We start from the raw sequence: 21221 nt of genomic DNA on the forward strand, positions 1-21221 counted from the left end.
TCTTGCTCTTTTTGCAACACAATGATATTATCAGGTTTATGATATCATGTAACTGAGTAAGTACAAATGACATAATTACAAGACAGTTAATATTAATTAACTAACCCGTAGAATTCATTAATTATGTTGTTACAAGATGTAGACACTGAATTAGTGCAAGGTTTTGGAATTAAAAAAAAATTACAAATGTCATTGAGCTGTCAAAAACAATTGTCAAACATTGAAACATGTCAAACAATGTGTTAATCTCGGCTCGTGAAGATTATTATTTGAAAATTTTAAATTAAATAAATAAAAAAACATCACAAAATACATTATTGGTATTGAAGATAGGTCTTGATTTTACTTTTATCTTTGGTAAAAGAACAATAATCGACCATGTCAGTGAATGAAAACTGTCATGCTGAAGACGATATCGAAGATCCTATCACAGATATTGTAGATTATTTAGTGAGATGCGCAAAGATATCTATAAAAACTGCTCACGTTAATGAAACAGAAATACGGACACGGGACAAAATAAAGTTGGCCTGTGATCTCTTTAAAAGAGCGCCGACTGACTTTTTACTACAATTTGGAAAATATTTAGCACCACATCACATAGAATACTTTGATAACTATCGGCCTGAAAGTGGAGATACCAAATATCGGGAATGTATAAAGGAATTAAAACAATATCACTCCGATGATACAAGGCATAAAAGAGTGAGAAACCGAAGATACAATGCATTGAAGAAGCTGCAAGATGAATCTGATTATTTCAGTGAAAAGCAAATGATGTACAGAAGCCCGCTGCTCTATGATCAACTGGTGGGGCAGTATTTGACAGAAGCAGAAATAAAGGAGCGAGACGGGGTGGACAATGAAAACCTTACATTTCTAAACTTGATATTGGAGACAGTTGATAGGAATCAAATGAGACAAACAAAAGACCAACAAATGCTTGAGGAAGATATAGAGTCTATGGATATTAATGGACCAAAAGAAGTGGACCATGATGAAGATAAACAGTTTAAGAAAAAGCGATGGGGTGAGTTTGATGATGGTGAAATACCCGAGTCTTCTTTCAAGCCTGAAGTGAGAACCCAAAACACAATAACCGCTCCAGAAAGAAGGCTGCTTAGAGAAGAATTCTTGCAGGAGATGTACTCCAGCTTTGTGGAAGGCAGAGACGATATGGACTACACTACCATAGACAACAATGAGCAGTATGATGACCTGAAGCAAGTTTCACAAGACGCTGAGGACAAGTACTTTGATTCCGAGCCAAATGACTCGGAGAACCTGGAGGAGCACATGCAACTGGTCACGGAGTACGGAAGGAAAAACTCTACTGACAGTGGCGAAGACCCTTTAGATTTATTTATGGAACATCTCAATAAAAGGCATATTGAGGGTTGAAATTGATTATTTTACTTTCTCCTCACGTAGGTAAGTGCTTTCCCAATTGTTATAAAGTAAATAGCCATGTTAGTTCCTCCTGATGTTAGCACTAGATGCACTAGCCAACTTACATCCAGGAATTGGCAACTTTTCATATGGAAATTAATAGGAGCTGCCTCATCTTTCATCACAGGGAAAACTATGTTTTTCATCACTAAAGAGCTATGGACAAATATCAAGTGATATTCTCTGTCAGTCCCTGACCAACATTATCGAAAATACACTGTATGGAGTGGCAGTTTTTAGCCGAAACCGAGCCTTCAGCCAAATCATGATTTCTATCACTATATTTTATACACAAGTCCTGAGAATTTTATTCATATGAGTTGGAGTATGCACCTGCTTTAACACTCCCTAGTATAGTATAGTTTCTAAACTTCCAACCTCCTTGGTTTTTATGTTTATTTTTTTGTTCTACCCAAACCTTTTTCTTCTTCCAATAGCAAACATTAACCAACTGGCGAAACTGAAATAAAAAAAAGAATATTGCACAAGACACGGTTGTAACAAAGATCAAGTCCTCATATTGAAGATCCAGTTTACAGGTATGTTATAAAATTTATCTCCTACACTGAAATTGAAAACTTGACATCTATTAGGTAATTTCACCTTTATTGGCACTATTGGCAGTTCACAGTGCGCGTGATGGTGGCTACTTGGCTAGGGAATGCAATCTCGAATCAAGATTAGCGATTAGAGATCTCGCGCGAAAAATCTAAATCGACATCTGGTGTTTAGATTTATCTTGACGAGATTGATATTTGACTAAGTAATTGAAAATGAGCGAAACCGAACCTTTGGTTTCGGCAAAAAAAGCAGTTTCGATCGTATACTAATTGTAACTCGTAAACTTGTGGATTCATTCACATATAGAATTCGAGCTTTCTTTAATAGATAGGTTTTTGATATTTCCTACCTAATCAAATAAAACTGCTTATTCACTACAACATCGGCATGTATTTAACGACAGTTGGAAGCTAATCCCATAAATTAATGAACACATTGATTTCCGGTTTTCCCTGAGGTAGGTACACTAGGTACTACGGTAATTAGATAGTCATGATGGAAACGTATACAATTTACCCCTCCGGTAATAAACTGGTCGTATCAATATTAATACTAATTCTGTCAATACGCAGCTAGATATATAATTGAGAAAAGGGTTTTCTAAAAGAAATAGGTAGGAATTATAAACTGAAACACCGGGTGGCCTAGTGGTGTAAGCCGCGTAAGCTGAAGACCCCGCGCCGGTTCGATTCCGGCTCGGCTACCGGAGGGTTTGGTCACTTTTTCTTTAGTATATGACATCTATTTATATACCTACATATGGTAATTTGACTACTTAAAAATACAAATCAACAACTCGTTGGTAGTCATTTAAAAAAGATAGTAATTTTTTTTCGTCCCCAGGTTCGGTATAGTAAATTCGGTAGAGAAAATGCTAATTGGAAATACAACTAATAAAAAAAAATCAAATGGTGTTTAAAGAATCTTTATTTAATAACGAACCAACAAAAGTAACAAGTTAGACTTAAACCTCTACAACTTCTGAGAAATAAAAGTTAAAAAAAAAAGTGGAAAAGGTACGATTTAGGCCTAATTGTCCCTAAAACGTACCCGTATATTCGTATATCGTACTACGTACCTATCGTACGTATTGTCTCCATGTCAAACCATGAGATCTTATAATTAGTATCGGTCTTATAATCACAGCAATTGACATAAGTAATCTTTGCAGTAATCACAAATAAAATTATGAGTATTTTTGTCAACCCCAGCACATAGTTCGTGAATCCAGGTTTCACAATATGTGCATTGCGTCATGTCTTCTAAAGTACGAAATAAAACAAAGTGTTCAGTACGAATAAGGCACATGATAACTAACGATTTTAATATTGCCGCGTAAAAAATGGTGGCGTCTGTCGTCCATTATTTGAAACCGTAAAAGAGTATGCAATTAAGCATAAAACTTCTAATTTACATATCTCAGCATGTGCGGAATTGAAAATCTTAGGTATCAACCTAAAAAATTACTCGAAAAGAGCAAAATTACTAACATTTTAAATATTTTTATGTAGAAGGGCAGCGTGGAGTTGTTGTACGGGTGATGAGACATGGCGAACTAGTAGTTTCATTTTGTAGCACTGGCGTCGCCACTGCAGTTTCACAACTCGAGATCTTGATAGGGTACGTTTTAGGCGCAGGTACGATTAAGGAAAGTTTCCCCTACCTGAGTAAAGAGGCAAGGAGCTGAGCTACATTCACATTTATTAGTATGGACATTTAATACTGCCGATATTTTTTGAACTATCAGGACTTTTATCACTATCTCCTTTAGTTGTGGAATGAGGTAGGTAGGTAGGTAGGCATTCTGAGGTGTTTCCCTTGCGTTACTATGATATGGGGTTCTTCAAGAAGCAGGTTTTTAGGGTTCTCAAAGGTTGGCAACGCACCTGGTACTCTCTTCCGAGATTCGCGAATGACCTAACTGTCACTTGCCTACGTCATCATGCTGTTTACAGGTTCTCAAACTTTAAAATGTGGGAGAATTTTAACCAACGGTGAAAATTATTTTAACGGCATTAATTTTAAGTTATTCATGTAGAAACATAGTAAAATAAAACAAATCTATACTGCCCTTTTCACTCCTACTTTTACAGTTCCGAATAGAACAGCCAATCATTTTCGTAACAAAACATTAATTACCAAGCTTACGACGTGAAAAGTTTGGAAAACACTGCGACTGCTGACACTGAGCGAGAAGGAAATAACAATTAACACGCGTTCGACAAGGATGACGGCAGGGACAACATGGCGGATTGTCAAATGTGACATCGCTATCCTGTGTTGCCAGTAGTGTAAACAGAATTACCCGAACGTCTGAAATTTCTTTCGTGAATCGGAAAATATTGCTAACGAATAATTAAAAATGACGTGTCATTGTAAAATTTAAGATAAAATACATATAAATGAAAATTATAAAATTATAAAGAAATATTTTAACTTATTAACCATAGATATAATGTACCCATGTAACATGTTATGTTGAAATAAAGTGGCAATGTTATTGTGACGTAGGCAAGTGACACTGGGAAGAGAAAACATGTTTTATTAGACCATGGGCAACGCATAAGTGGCTCCTCTGATGTTGCTCGTTTGCTTCATATTACATAAAAAAACATACAAACGATAATCAATAATAGCAATGATAGCATGCAATTAAAGTCGCCTGCTCCCTCTATTACATTGTTGGCTTGTTGATATAACACAAGTAACACTTCCTTGTCTCAAAGATAGAGATGTTGCACAACTTTAATGTGTAGGTATTCGGTCGTTTGGACCCTGGCGGCGTTTCACTATCATGTAGGCTGGCTGTTTCTCTAAATGGTTCTGGCGGGCGTGGCATGCATACGAATCAAAAGAGAATTTCACATTTCTGACGCTTGACTTTATTTCCCTGGTGAATCCTTGATATCTGCGCGTATTTTATACTACTAACGCCCGGATGATCGCAAGCGAAAACCTCTTTGGGAGCTTGCATCTCCAGAGGGCCGTAGTCTACCCGTTGGGCATAGCTATACAAGGATTCATCTAAATTTAAACTACCCAATTTTAAAGCCATAACCTTAGAGGATACGAGGGGCGTTCAAAATATTCTCGGTATTGATAGTGCGAAACGGAAATAGTGCGAAACGGAACGCAATCGCGTCAGCAGCAAAAAAACGAACTGTCATACGATTTATTAAGAATATTAAGTTTTTTTCAAAGTTTTACCTATAAAATTGTGATAATCGGACACAATAACAAATATATTCAGTGAATTAATATAAATATTAGTGTAAATAGTGAAGTTTTTGGCACACAACACCATATCCAAATCCTAACCTAAAACTCGTTTATCACGCGTGTGATACCCACAAAGAAGGGACATCTTTGCATGATGTCTACATCAATACATCTTGAAAACGGATAAAACAACAATCATAATGGCAAATAACAACAACGCCACCCCGTCAACAAGCAAAAACGAAGAAACATCAGCCACCAAAAAACAGTTCGTTCAACAGGTCTTCCACAGTGCACTTTTCAATACAACACCAAGAGAACGAAGTAATTCAACCGGAGCAAGCCAAAAAACCTTACCAACGCGTCATTTAGACGAAACTAATAAAAACAACACACCTCGTACACACGAAAATGAAAATGATCAAGACAAAAACAATAAGATACCGTGGCAGAAAGTTCCAGAATACGGTCAAAAGAGATACCGCTCACCTGAGCAACCCAAAACAACACACAAAATCCAGAAAAGAAATGAAGCAAGACAGGAAAGGTTCAATATGAACCGTCCAGACTGTGGAAATACAGATCCCCTTGAATTAAGAAACCGTTTCTCATCCTTGCCTCCCGATGAACAAGAAAGTGATATCCAAAACCAGGCTGCTGATGCAGAAAAGCCGAAACGATCATCAAAACCTCCACCAATCGTATTATTTGGTATTATGGATGTACAGAAACTCACAGACTGTCTGCATGAAGTAGTCAGCGACAATGAGTATACATACAAGATAGTGAACAGCACAAAGCTCATAATATACACATGCACAATGGAAATATATAAGAAAATGATGGATCACATCAGAAGTAAAGGATTAATTGGTCATACATTCACAAGAAAGGAAGACAGGTGTATAAAAATTGTAATTAAAAACTTACACTACACAACACCCACAGTGGAAATAATAAAAGCCATAGAGGAAACTGGGAACAAAGTACGAGGAGAGATTATAAATGTCAAACGAAAGGACAACAAGGAACCATTTAATGTCTTCTTTGTCAACCTGGAACCAAATGAAAAAAACAATGATGCTAAAAAAATCAAATATATCTATCATCAGTGTGTTAAAATAGAAGATCCACATAAAAGTACAACAATTGTACAGTGTACCCGATGTCAACAATATGGACACACTAAAAACAACTGCCTAAGGCCCTATAGGTGTGTCAAATGTGCGGGGCCCCATGACAGTAAAATATGCACTAAGGACAGAAAGACACCTGCCACATGTGCGCTGTGTGGAGGCAAACACCCTGGGAATTACAAAGGCTGCCAAGTATACCAGGAAATAGCAGCCCGAAGAAGGAACAAAACACCCAAAACCAGCCAGGATGAGACTAATGCTCAAATAGTGAAACCATTTGAACCTTCATACCAACCAGTTGAACCTTCATACCAACCAGTTGAACCGTCATACCAAACAGTTGAACATTCATACCAACCTGTTAAAATGAACTTGGTACAGGAAAAGGACCTGCAACCCATACATAGAAGCGACAATACATCATACAGTAATGTGATAAATCAAAACAGTAATAGACCTTACAGGGCAACAAGACAAGAACATCAACCCACATATTATTATGAACCTACTTCAAACAAAAATGAAACTAATAGCGACTGGCAATGTACACTTATGCAAACAATTAACAAACAAACCAAGCAAATAGAGCTACTAATACAACAAATGGGTACATTAATGTCCCTTATCACCGCCCTTATAAGTCACAAATAATAACACAATTAAGAATTGCAACATGGAACATAAACGGCTTGGCCCCAAGCCAAAACGAACTTAAAATGTTACTACAAACAAACAAAATTGATATTATTCTAATATCAGAAACACACCTAAATGATAAAAAAGACTTTAAACTGGAAAACTATGAAGTATATAACACAAATCATCCTGATGGTACATCACATGGTGGTACTGCAGTGTTAATTAAAAAAAATATAAAGCACTTCACACATAGCCAATTTAAGGAAAACTACCTTCAAGCCACTACAATCACTGTTCAGGATAGATCCGGGGACTATAATGTAAGCGCTGTATATTGTCCTCCTAAACATAATATCAATGAAGAAATGTTCTACAACTACTTTAAATCACTTGGCCCAAGATATATTTGCGGTGGGGACTGGAATAGCAAACACACACACTGGGGCTCAAGATTAGTGACAACCCGTGGCAGAGAACTAAAAAAGTGCATAGACAGACTCAAATTGACTACATTATCATCAGGTGAACCAACATACTGGCCTACAGATTCCAAGAAGTGCCCTGATCTCCTTGACTTTTTTATTGTGAAGGGGTTTTCAAACATGTATTTTGAAATGGAAAGCTGTCTAGACTCTACTTCAGACCACACACCAGTGATAGGGACTTTTAGTTCCACGGCACTTTACAAGGAACAAAACCTGGCATTATGCAATCACAAAACTGACTGGAGTGCATTTACGGACATACTTAACACGGAGTTAAACCTCAAAATAAGATTAAAATCAACAGAAGACATCGATGATACCACATTCTATATTACCAACAAAATTCAAGAAGCTGCATGGTGTTCAACCCCATACAACAAAACATCCAGTAAGGCTAAAAACATTCCATTGCAAATCCGAAACAAGGTCCAGGAAAAAAGAAAGCTTCGAAGAAAATGGCACCAAAGTAGGCATGCAGAAGATAAAAAAGCACTCAATAGGTCAGCCAGAGAACTAAGAGCATTGATCAAGGAAAACGAAAACTACACACTGCAACAGAAGCTTTCATCTCTAACAGCGACTAAAAGTAATGACTATTCACTATGGAAAATTACAAAACAGTTTAAAAGACCACAAAAACCAATCCCTCCTATAAAAACGCAGTCGGGAACATGGGCCAGAAAAGAAGCAGAAAAAGCAGAAACCTTTGCTTTGCACTTAAGTCATATTTTCACACCTAACACTTCTATGTCCCCAGACACTGATAAATTAGTTGAAGAATGCATAACAAGTGAACAACAGCTGTCATTACCACTAAAACTAGTGACACCAAATGAGGTATATAACACCATCAGACACTTGGGCAATAAAAAAGCACCGGGCTTTGACCTCATCACTGCAGAAATACTGAAACGCCTACCAAGAAAACCAGTTGTATTTTTGTGCATGCTCTTTAATGCTATCCTAAGACTGCACTATTATCCTAAACTGTGGAAAGTCTCACAAATTTGTATGCTGCCAAAACCTGGGAAACCACCTACAGAGCCTACCTCATACAGACCAATAAGTCTCCTCCCAACAATATCCAAGGTATTTGAAAAAATGTTCCTAAGAAGATTAAAACCCATACTAGAAATGGAAAACATCATCCCTAATCATCAATTTGGCTTCAGGGAACAACACTCTACAGTCGAACAGGTTCACAGAGTTGTAACAAAGATAAGAAACACACTGGAATGTAAGGAATACTGTGCTGCCGTCTTCCTCGATATCCAGCAAGCCTTCGATAAAGTATGGCATGAAGGCCTGTTATACAAACTAAAAACAAGACTGCCTAACTCATACTACATGGTCCTTAAGTCATACCTGTTAGATAGAAAATTCCAAGTCAAATTCGGTGAAGAGACATCAAGCCTATATGACATCAAAGCATCAGTCCCACAAGGATCTGTCCTCGGTCCAGTATTATACTCAATCTACACTGCCGACCTACCGGTCTCTGATGAAGTGATCACAGCAACCTATGCGGATGACACAGCTTGTCTCGCTAGTGACAAAAGACCTGAAATCGCATCACAAAAACTACAAACACATCTAAAGAATATTGAACATTGGCTCGAGATTTGGAGGATCAAATCCAGCGTAACAAAATCTGTCCAAATAACCTTCACACTACGCAAGGGAGACTGCCCACCAGTGACTATGAGAGGCGAACCCCTTCCTAGCCAAAACTGTGTCAAATATCTAGGACTCCACCTCGATAGAAGACTGACCTGGGCCAACCACATCAAGACGAAAAGAAAAGAAGCGGACATCAAATGCAGGAGCTTATACTGGCTGATTGGAAGACAATCAAATCTAACACTTAACAACAAACTACTCATATACAAATGTATTATAAAACCGATATGGACCTACGGAATACAGCTGTGGGGATCAGCCAGCAACTCAAACCTAGAAATACTTCAAAGATTCCAAAACAAAACCCTAAGAATGATCATTGTTGGTTAGAAATAGTGAAATACATGAATACACAGAAATGCCAACTATAAAACAAGAGGTAAACAAATACTGCAAAAAGTACAAGGAAAGACTTCAAAACCACTGTAACGAACTAGCCAGAAACCTGTTACACGAACAAGACTACATACCGAGGCTAAAAAGATGGCACATTCTAGGGCTAGATCAGAGACAGTAAGCCCCCACGCAAACTGGTGATGGTGCTCAGTGGAACACCACCCTAAATAATAATTTAAAAAAAAAAAAAAAAAACAAACCATCTGATTATGGCTAGAACAGCCGATTGCAGATTAGACTAAAAAAAAAAAAAAAAACAAATTGATATCTTACGACCTCTTCTAAAATTTCTTTCGTTACTGGCCGCTAAGGTTTATTCATTGACATTAAAAAAAAGTATAATTCGAACCGAGATAGTCTTTTGTTTTTCTGCAATTGCTGAACAAACATGAACATCCTGTGCGAATTGACAATGTTAACTAAATTAGAACATCGATGCGTGATAAAATTCTTGACAAAACAGGGTAAAAATCAAAAAACCATAAAAGAGGAAATGGATTGTGTTTACCGTGAGTCTGCTCCTTCTTTATCTACCATTCAAAAGTGGTCAAGCGAGTTTAAACGCGGAAGGGAGAGTATTGAAGATGACCCTAGACCTGGCCGGCCTGTAGTAGCTACTTCACAAGAAAATATTGATAAAGTGGAAAAACTTATATTGGAAGATGGTCGAGTGAAGGTAAAATCTATAGCACAAGTAACCAATCTCTCTATTGGTACCGTACATGATATTATACATGACCATCTTAATATGTCAAAAGTAAGTGCAAGATGGGTTCCGCGAATGCTGACTCGGCTTCAAAAAGACATGCGTGTAGCTTGTTGTTCCGATTTTATTGACCTGTGCGGTGAAAATCCTGATGAGGTGCTGCAAAGAATAGTTACTGGAGATGAAACCTGGGTTCATCATTATGACCCAGAGAGTAAACAAGAGTCCATGCAGTGGCACATTAAGGGTTCAGCTCATCCCAAGAAGTTGAAGGTCATCCCTTCAGCTGGCAAGGTCATGGCCACGATATTTTGGGATTGTGAAGGAGTATTACTAATCGATTATAAAGAAAAAGGTGTAAATATCACAGGACAGTACTACGCTAACATTCTACGTCAATTAAAGGATGTAATTAAAGAAAAGAGGCGAGGAAAGTTAACCAAAGGTATTCTGCTTCTGCATGACAACGCCCCCGTCCATACTGCTCATATTGCCAAGGCAGCTATTGTTGAACGTGGGTTTAAAACTGTTACTCACCCACCGTATAGTCCGGACTTAGCCCCCAGCGACTTCTTTTTGCTCCCCAATCTTAAAAAGGATCTGCGTGGAAATAAATTTTCTGACGATGAAGCATTGAAGGCGGCAGTGGAGGAGCATTTTTACACGAAAGATAAAAAATATTTTTACGAGGGATTAAAAAAAATAATTGATCGATCTTTTAAGTGTATGAACATAGGGGGGGAGTATATTGAAAAATAAAAATATCAAACTTTTCGTACTTGTTTGTTTTCATTCTCATACCGAGAATATTTTGAATACCCCTCGTATAATCAAACGGAGACGCCTTGTCTGTAATTTTCTGTACAAAACAGTCTGCCGATTTTTGCGGGGGAGGGGAACGTCAAATGTATGCGTAACGTAAAAATAGCCATGTCAGATAAACGTCAGTCCATATATTGTGTATGACCGTTGGCCGCCTATTTTCGACAGAGGGGAAAGCCTGTTAATGGCTACTCCGTTTAGTTGTATTCTCCAAGGCCATAACAGACTATCGCACCGCAACCTTGGTGCGGTCAAACTATCTCTTTCTCGCTCTGACTTATAGCTGTGTCCTTAACGTACGGCGACCACCTTACACGATATCGATACGTCCGCCGCACGAAAGTCGCGGTGCGGTGCGATAGTCTGTTACGGCTTTTACCCAGCAGAGGAAATAAGGCTCATCCTCATTGATCAAGCCACAAACACTTATACTTGAGCTACTATCAGGTGAACTTTACTCCACCATGCCACCAGCTCACCAGCCAATCTCATCATGCAAATCTAATCTAATAATGCAAAAATCGCTGTAAATTGCAATCGGCGAACATAGCTATTAATAGTCATAGGAACATATTTAATACGACTGTTTGTGTTGTCACATTAAATTTCTCTTGTTGCGTAAGGTTACCGTAATCGGCTGGCACGCACGCCGTTATCATTAAGTAACAATTATCACTCATCGAATGTTAGATTGATGCGAAATCGGCGAATAAAATATTGGTAAGCTTTATCGACATCCAGATGCGTTTGAGTGTTTTATGATTTCGCGGTCTCTTATTTCCCTATTTTGCACGTACTTAAATATGTTAATTTTCGAAATTTAGGACAAAATTAATTACCTCTGGGTCGTCCGCCCACTGCTCTGCCAACTGGGCTATAGCCACAGAATAAACTATAGCCGCGAAAATCTAAGTTCGCAAATTGCGGGCATATTGTATGGCGGTGGCAAGGTATGGTATTGAGAATCATCAATATCACCAGTAACAATGCGCTAGTCCTAGTCCATAGACACAATTTTGTTTTACTCAAGTGACCCACTCGTTTGCCAACGAAATAATCTGGAATGATTTAATTGGACACGATACTTAAATACAAAAATAACCAGACAGGAACAATTGATTACAGGTTATTGTGTAAAGTCTTAATCGAATAAGAAGCTCGGTGGACATACACCTTACAATAATTAGTAGGCGCACCGCGGCGCGCGCGGCGCTTTCTCGCGCAGGCGCGGGGTCAGCTCGGGCGCACTGTATTCTCTTTGCCGATGTAAATTAAGCGAGTTGAACCCAAGGGAAACCGATATAATCCACACTTGGATTTTCTTTGTTTTGATCAAGAACGATAAAGCTAAACTTAAGGGTAATTTTTATGTTTTACTTTTGACCAAACGTCTTAAAGTAATACCTTATTTATAGACCCCTTATTTTTGGCAATAACTATGTAGCCGCCGGGCAGTAGCGTAACGCCTTTATCGCTGCGCTGCTCCGCGTAGGGTCTAGGGGCCTACCGCAAAACTAGAAATTTCGTTATTTATAATATGCTTTGTCGCTCTTGCATATTCGAGCGATAGAGAGATATTCGAACGAACGAAATGGCCCTCTGAATCTGAACTGAGGGGCTACCGCGAAAATCGAAAATCAAAATATCGTTATCTGCTTCTCTATCACGCTTACCTATTCGAGCGATATAGGGGGAGATAATGTAATTTGTTTTTTCGCGGTAGACTTTACTTTCAGTTACAAGTGTAAATGCGATAAAAATAATCTTAACCTATAAGTAGTTATGTCACATTTCAGTTTATTTTCCCTCCTTGAGTATACATATCTTTATTAGGGTTCCGTACCCAAAGGGTAAAAAACGGGACCCTATTACTAAGACTTCGCTGTCCGTCCGTCCGTCCGTCTGTCACCAGGCTGTATCTCATGAACCGATAGACAGTTGAAATTTTCACAAATGATGTATTTCTGTTGCCGCTATAACAACAAATACTAAAAATAAAATAAATATTTAAGGGGGGTTCCCATACAACAAACACGATTTTTTTGCTCTATTTTTTGTTGATGGTGCGGAACCCTCCGTGCGCGAGTCCGACTCGCACTTGGCCGGTGTTTTTATTTTATTAGTACCTATTTATATATATCAGCTCTTGCCTAGTGGTTCGATCTTTCTTCGATCTTGAGGTCCCAGTACCACTGGCTAGCTTGGCCCTCGACTCGTTTGCTCTTAAGAGCAAAGAACATGCGTTGGTACTTGTCACAGAATAATGACTAATATGGAGTCCCCTCGGACCCGGCATTACCATACAATACCCAGCGGCTCGAGGATTATGAATGACCCCAACTCCACTGGTTACCGAAAGCAAAAGTATGCATATAGCACCTTATGACAATCTCGATCTGAAATAAAAACTTAAATCTTCGGATAATAGAGTTGTTTTTACACGCTTTTAATTAGTTTCAGCCTGAATAATACTTACAGGCTGATTTTATTATTCTCTGATCATACATATATCAAAGCCAATTTGTTAAATAACAAAGGCATTTATGGCGGATATGATATTCAACTCTGTTGACAGCTATTAAGGTTCAAATTTAAACAAATACATTTTATTACATGCAGTAAGGGGTTAACTCACCGAAATGAATGAAAAGTTGAAAATGACTAAAAATTGACCAGAATTTAATTGGAATTATAAAAGTAAGATAATACTTACTGTTATTTTAAGAGGATATGATAGTATTATGTGATTTAGCAAGTCTGAGCGCCTACCGCGAACCGCGTTCGACGTGTTGCCTCTCTGTCGCACTTGTAAATTCGTACGTAAGTGTGACAGGGAGGTAACACGTCGAACGTGGTTCGCGGTAGGCCCTCTGTTACTAAGCCGACAAGGAAAGGCGAAATTTAACGCAATTTCACGTAGTTCGACATTAAGTTACAATGACCGATATATCCGCACCGTAGTAGGTTCAACGCCAAAGACCGATTAATCGGTCACATACCACAGAGCAACATCGACCTACGTGCATATACATAAAGTTCAACTTCAGTTTTGACACTTCAATAATGTGGCGTCTGAGTGACAGCTTTTGTATTTGACACGGCGTGGAAAAGGTTATAACGTTCGCTATTTTTTGTTTTGTTTTGGAAAATCTCATATTAGGCCATTCAAATTAAATTTTTTCGAAGAATTAATTGCCAACAAGCTGGAAATCGTTTTAAATCCCTTTATTTGGTCCTATACAGGGTGGAAAGATAAGTCGGGCCCTGGAGGGAAACTACCTTAAATCCTTAAGCTGCCTCATTTTACTTAAAGAAGACATTCCTTTATTTTTAAAAAGAAACAAAACTGCATTCAAAGATTTTCTAAAACTCGCTTGCCTCGCCCGGGACTCCAACCGACTAAAAATTTCAAAAAATAAAAACTCGCAATTTTATTCTACTAGTCGATACAGTTAATGTTAATGATAACATTTCTCCAAGAAACATTAGGTCTTACACTCGTCTGTCGTACAAAATATCCATAAAATCTAATATTTAGTACTCAAGATTTTTTTAGACAAGCCAAATTGAAGAAAAAAAGAAAAATACTTTGAATGCAGTTTTGTTTTATTTTAAAAATAAAGGAATGTCTCCTTTAAGTGAAATGAGCCAGCTTAAGGATTTAAGGTAGTTTCCCTCCAGGGCCCGACTTATCTTTCCACCCTGTATAATAGGTATGTAACCCGACTTTGCGCAATCCCAGGACAAGACAGCGCAATCCCAAAAAATAAACCCTAGGAAAACATCGTGAGGAAACTGGACTAATCCCAATAAGGCCTAGTTTCCCCTTTGGGTTGGAAGGTCAGATGGTAGTCGCTTTCGTAAAAACTAGTGTCTATGCCAATTCTTGGGATTGTAGTTGTCAAGCGGAGCCAGCGGTCCAGTCTCCCATGAGCTGTGGCAAAACGCCGAAAACGCGAGGAAGATGATGAGTGTGCAGGTATACTTTGTATGACCCTTAAATAGATGTCAGAGGGACCTCGACCAGCAGGTTCGGTGGCATCGTAAATACGTCGCCGGCGGGCGCGTGCGCTATGGCGACCTGCGCAGACGCAGACGCGCCGCAGACGTCGCGAAGCGCGCGCACCCCATGCCCGTGCGCACTGTTCCCACCGTAGTGAAGTGATAAATGAATCATGACGCGTTCGGTGAGTTCGGCACATTCGTTTTATGTATCTGTTTAATTTAATTAGTTTTTTTTTTATTGTGGTGAAGTGCTTTAGCGTGTATAAAAGACATAAACGCGTGCGGATAACTAACTTTCCCGGCTATTATATTTTATTACCCTTTTATTTGTTGGTAATGTTCAATATCTATAATTGTAAAGTTTTTTTCATTAATGACAATTTAACTGGGCTTTCCCGCATAGAACTGGAAGAAAAGTATTGGATGCCCTTCGGGATAGTAACAAAGTAGGGACCTCGATCAAATTATGAAAACCTAAAATACAGACAAAATTACTTAAGTATTTACTCTACCTTGTACCTATCTATGTATTAGTTTCAAATACAAAACATTGTTTTCAACTTTTTAAATCGTTTTGATGGTAAATTTAATTGAAATATATTTACCTAGTATTTTTATCAGTATTAAGCAATAGACTTTAATTTCAGTAACACTTACACGTGTGACATCCGGACCAACTTTCCATTTCATTAATTAACACCATAAGATAATCAGAAAAAATCCACATAAACTTGATTAGACACAAAAAGCTCATCTACCGACCACCGGAAGTTATCTCCGCGACGAATGACGAACAATATCCGGAAGTTACCTAGTACACTTGGTTGCAAAGAAATAGGATACCTTTTTATATTTAACTAGCGACCCGCCCCGGCTTCGCACGGGTTAACAAATTATACATAAACCTTCCTCTTGAATCACTCTATCTATTAAAAAAACCGCATCAACATCCATTGCGTAGTTTTAAAGATCTAAGCATACATACAGACAGACAGAGAGCGGGAAGCAACTTTGTTTTATACTATGTAGTGATATCAAGTATTATGTAAGTACAGGAAATCGTAATCTTCCATAGGTATACACATGTATTTTTATTTATATCACTGTTTTTATCAAAACTGGAATGCACCGTTGAAACTATGAAAAGTATCTAGCCAGTCGTCAACCACTCAAGACAAGCCACCACTCATGTTTTTCCGATACTTTCTGAAATTAAAACTACCTATACTCTTTTATAAAATATCCCGTACCAACCTAAAACCGATCCCTGAAAGAACCAAGTAGAGAGATTGTCGCAATTCGCAACGTTTAGGTACAGTCAATGTCAATCCAAAGTATAAAAGTTTGAAAAAGTTAGTCTCTAAATCAGCGGTCGCCAACCCGCGGCCCACGGGCAGCATGCGGCCCGTGAACCTGTCACTTGCGGCCCGCGAGCCTCCCTGGCTATTTTGTATGTAATATTGACAAACGACAATGTCTGACAAAGTCATAAAAATTAACAGTGTGCGGCCCGCGTCACCTACGTTAGCTACTATGTGGCCCTTGGCTGCTAAAAGGTTGCCGACCGCTGCTCTAAATTAACGATATGAAAATTAACCACAATTTTACCCCAGGCCAAATTAACGTCCGAGCTGTCCAAAGCGTTATCACTTATCAGTCAAAATATCAGTGCCTAAAGCTAAAAGGACGGGAATTGAGGCCAATTCGAACGTATTTTGATATCTAGATGATGTCCTTTCGTTATCATTCGCGCGCGTTTCGCTCTTAGGTAGTTGTTCGTACATATATTTGACGCCCGAGACACACATATCATTTATAGTTGGTCAAACCAATTTGTCAGTAAATAAGAACAAAAAAACTATACTCCTCCTTTTCTTTTGGGTGCTAGTACTAGTGTAAGACAAAAATAGTATGATTATTGAATATCTCTGTCTATGTTTGAAATGAGACAGTCCTTTGACAAACTGTAGATAAACTCTCACCCTCAACTTCAACTCCCCCTCAACTTTGCATAAACCTGGCAGTAAGCTCATACAATTCAATTCAATTTATTTATTTAAAAGACAACAATGGCCCATATTGGTTAGTAACAATTAAGATTAAAAACTAAGTGTTAGTGGAACAAAAACAGAAAGCGATTTACAACATACACAGACAGAAATAACTTAATCTATCACCTAGTAGCGGTTATGACACACTCAAAACTTATAACCCCTATACTTGACGTAGAGATTGGCATGAAAACTTAGCTTGGTCATTGACATAGATATCTAGCTAGGGACTGGGTTTACGGACAATAATAATAAGGCATGACAGGGGCCAGTATAGCGGTGTGAAATCGCTACAACGCGATTGGTTGATGATTTCGCATCACGCGCGCGATTGGTTGAAGAGTTCGCATTACGCGATTTACGCGCGCTATTGGTCGCAACTAGTCGCGTTAGACTGCACGATTGGCTGGAATTCGTGGGTAGCACCGCTGAACTAGTACGATGTTTAGTGCCCCATTAGCCCGTCCTTAGATATTATACGTCAATGAGCTTGGTCCGAGTCTATCAAAATGTATTTTGGAATTGGCCTCCTTATTTATTTATTTTATGACCTTAAGAGTTGACAGTTACATAGTCCCAAATGTAATGTTAACCGGCGAAGGTACAGTGACATTCAATTACTACTAAAAGCAACTCAAATGAAAATGGCAACAGACTTTCACTACCGACCTGATCCGAGAAAATTCTGAAAATCGCTTCTGAATTTTTTTATTTGATTAAATAACGACTTATGGGTGTTTATGCACTTTTGTTTGCCGAAGCTAATTCACACGTTGTTAAATGCCTTTACAAGCCTCTTCGGTTTCAAGCGGCTTATGTTATTATTTCTATGAAAATTCGTTAAAAATGAAAATATCGAACGGCACTCTTTTTTTATTCCGTGTGCAATTCCAAAGACTATTACTTATGTTATGTCAGACACTATAGACACTGTTTCCCATTTGAAATAACCTTTGAATAAATATATACATGTCGGCGACGGATGGTCCCGATGGCGGTGGGCGCGTGGGGGTGGTACCTAGATGTATTACTTCACAGCCAAAATAGTAGGTATGCTACCTACGCATGAAATAAACATTCGGACTCATTAACCATACTAGTGCCTACTATTATTTGAGTACTAAATAATAAAAATAACTAAACGATCTTACGATGGAATCGGAATTCAATAAAAATAAAAAGATCACATGAAATCGTTCAAATCTTTATTTAAGTCAAACTAAACCGGTTCCAACCCTACACCTCTGACCCGAGAAGATTTAACCCGGCAACAAACTCGGCGGGACACATCTTTTCAAAACAACACATAGTTTCTTTATTTTACAAAAGTAAGCTTCTAATGGCACATAAGAAATCAAAATAACACTTGGAATAAAACACTTAGCTAAACGGTTAAACAACGTGAGAATCTATAAGCTTTCAGAATAATCCTTCAGGTGTAAGCCTTCAGGAACGTAGCGAATTAGGCACGAGCTTGGCTAACGTCCGATCTCTAGCGCGGTCCGATCAAGAAGAAGGAAGCCAGTTCCAGCGGCGGAGCCAACCGCTCCCGCCTCCAATTCAAGTTGGTAAACCTGCCTGACCAGTCTACCAACATAACGACAAAAATGCCTGCTCGTGCCTACGTTCACTCAAGATACTACGTCATCTTGACGTTCCAAAGCCTTCTACCTGTCATTTTAGTTCAACAATACGCCAAACATTGCTAATCGATTTTATACAGGCGTCTAACTATGAACTGTAATGCTGCAATACGTCTTTCTGGTGTCTCGCTCCGACACGGCCGTCCTGCGCTACACACGTCCTCGTGTGTGGATGTATGCATTTGATTCTGTAACAAAATATACAGCACAGTATCTCATCGTTCGGTCATTCCTGACCCACAATTTGGGTCTCACTCAAATTACTATTAAAATCAAACTTTGTTATCAATCAAACCAGAAAAAATAATTGTTCAAAATTACTTTAACAATCCTCAATTCTCTAGTCAAAAATAGTCCATCGAGCAACGACTAAATAAAAATACTCGTCGGTAATCATCGCCGCTATCTAACGGATACACTCCAATAATCATCGCCTCCATCTGGCGGATACTCTCAAATTTATGTGAAAACAGAACAATCCCAAACATCAAAAACACAAATCACAACAGCTCTAATTCATTGCTCGACAGTATCACTACTATTGTCGTCAATATCAATTTACGAGGAAATTATCTGGCATAAAAAAAAATTGGTCATATGTGATCTAAATTTCTGTAAGACATCTTAAAATAAATAACATTCTGAATTGATAGTTCCAATTTTACTCATATGAACACAGTACATAAACGGGAATTCATTTTTAACAAAACAACACCAGTCCTTCGGTGCATTGCCAGTCCTTCGGCAGATACCAGACCCTCGTCAGAAGTAACCATCTCAGCTGCGTAAGTGCTACTCCTCGCAAAGAGCATTCTGCACATAAAAAGCAGACCACGTGCACCTCTTACATGCTCCGGCACTTCTGATGCGGTCACTAAACAATACCCAGTCCATCGGGCATACTTTCAGTCCATCGAAAGCAAAACAGTATTGCCCAGTCCATCGGGCGTGCCTTCAGTCCATCGAAAGCAAAACAGTAGTGCCCAGTCCATCGGGCGTAATTTCAGTCCTACGAAAGTACAAGCTTTCAGTCCGTCGAAAGCAAAACAATGTTAACAGTGAATTCCAAAAAAAGAAAATAAAAACAGGTCTTTAAATCATGTTACTCAGAACCATTGGTACTATCAGCGTCAACTAATCAACTGAAACTGAACATTACTGATCAAAATCACTAAAGATAGCTTTCTTCTTTAGCTTTAACAACAGAAACTCGCTCAAGACTTCTATGCAGAAGTAAAACATCTCAAAATAATCCCAACGAAATGGGAACTGCTCACCAGCTTAATAAAGTATGATGCACGCGACCAAGTCAAAGGTGGTGGTGGTGAGGTCCAACCCAAGCACGGAGGCTGATCCTTTCCGCTTGCCGTTGCCGTTGCTGGGGCAGATTGCGAGAGACACGATGTGGTTCAACATAGCTGGCTGTTACTGAAATCATCATTTGCACGGTATCAGGTTTATCATGTATGCAGGCTAAACTCAAAAGGTTTATGAAATGCAAGGTGGCAGACACAAAAAAACATGTTTCCAATGTATACGGGACTTCAAAAATCTCAGAATAAAATTTAAACTTCAATGAGTGAGTTTTCTTTCATTCTATGAACAAACAAACACGTGTTCCAAAAATAAGTAACACGGTAAAATGGGCCAATACGAAAAGTGACAGCTTATTAGTTACGTTCGACTGTTATGCTTCGCCATTACACTCAAAATAAAATTCACTAATAAACAATTAGAACGAAACCTGTCCTTTTATTTCCAAATCTCCAGCACAGAAGATACTGCACAGCCGCCTCTGTATCACGGGCGTAATGGCGTCCGCAAGCTCGCTCGGCTCCGGCTGCAGGACACTGTAACATTAATTTTCATATGCGTAGCTCATGTTTCCATAGTATACACGATTTGTGATCTATCACGGCATTACGAGCAATAATTTGTCGCAATTTTATTAATTACTAAACATTACAGGGTAAAGATTACATAATGCTTGCATTGGCAAATCAGCAGGATCAATTTCTAACGGTGCATTGTATTTTCATGAAAAAAATATTTTTTGAGGGTAGATGCACAAGTGAGCGATGAACTAATATCACGTCGCGACAGCCAATATTTGATTTTAATTAACAATATGGATTTCACATCAAAATAACTTAAGATCACTTAGATTTCAACGGATTTTAAAAATTATTTGTATTTTCAAATCAATTATTGAGGGTAGATTCACAAGTGAGCGATGAATAATATCACGTCGCGACAGCCAATATTTGATTTTAATTAACAATATGGATTTCATACCAAAATAACTTAAGATCACTTAGATTTAAATGGATTTTAAAAATTAATTGTATTTTCATGAAAAATCAATTATTGAGGGTAGATTCACAAGTGAGCGATGAATAATATCACGTCGTGATAGCTAATACTTGGTT

General features: G+C 38.4%; 2 protein-coding genes across 3 annotated transcripts in view; both read left to right on the forward strand.

Moving 5' to 3' along the window:
* The first annotated feature begins 325 nt into the window (after positions 1 to 325).
* LOC134650933 (coiled-coil domain-containing protein 97) lies at positions 326 to 1403 on the forward strand. Its single transcript, XM_063505891.1, has one exon. It carries the CDS (start codon positions 379 to 381, stop codon positions 1399 to 1401), a length of 1023 nt encoding a protein of 340 aa, XP_063361961.1. The 5' UTR covers positions 326 to 378; the 3' UTR covers positions 1402 to 1403.
* A 534-nt stretch (positions 1404 to 1937) lies between these two features.
* Positions 1938 to 21221, forward strand: part of LOC134651369 (mucin-2) — a 52314-nt gene continuing 33030 nt past the window's right edge. The window contains exon 1 of one of the 2 annotated variants that reach the window (XM_063506465.1): positions 1938 to 1988. Coding sequence is in view for 1 of the 2 variants with exons in the window: in XM_063506457.1 (XP_063362527.1) it covers positions 15269 to 15280 (12 nt within the window). In the remaining variant the exon portion in view is untranslated. Of the gene's footprint in view, positions 1989 to 15092; positions 15281 to 21221 lie in introns of those variants that run through there. The other variant, XM_063506457.1, reaches the window with a different exon arrangement.

The sequence above is a fragment of the Cydia amplana genome, chromosome 1, assembly GCF_948474715.1.
Source record: "Cydia amplana chromosome 1, ilCydAmpl1.1, whole genome shotgun sequence".
Taxonomy (NCBI): Eukaryota; Metazoa; Arthropoda; class Insecta; order Lepidoptera; family Tortricidae; genus Cydia; species Cydia amplana.

Bases quoted from the DNA above. Each gene is read 5' to 3' on its own strand.
- LOC134650933 (XM_063505891.1), top strand. From the start codon at position 379: ATGTCAGTGAATGAAAACTGTCATGCTGAAGACGATATCGAAGATCCT.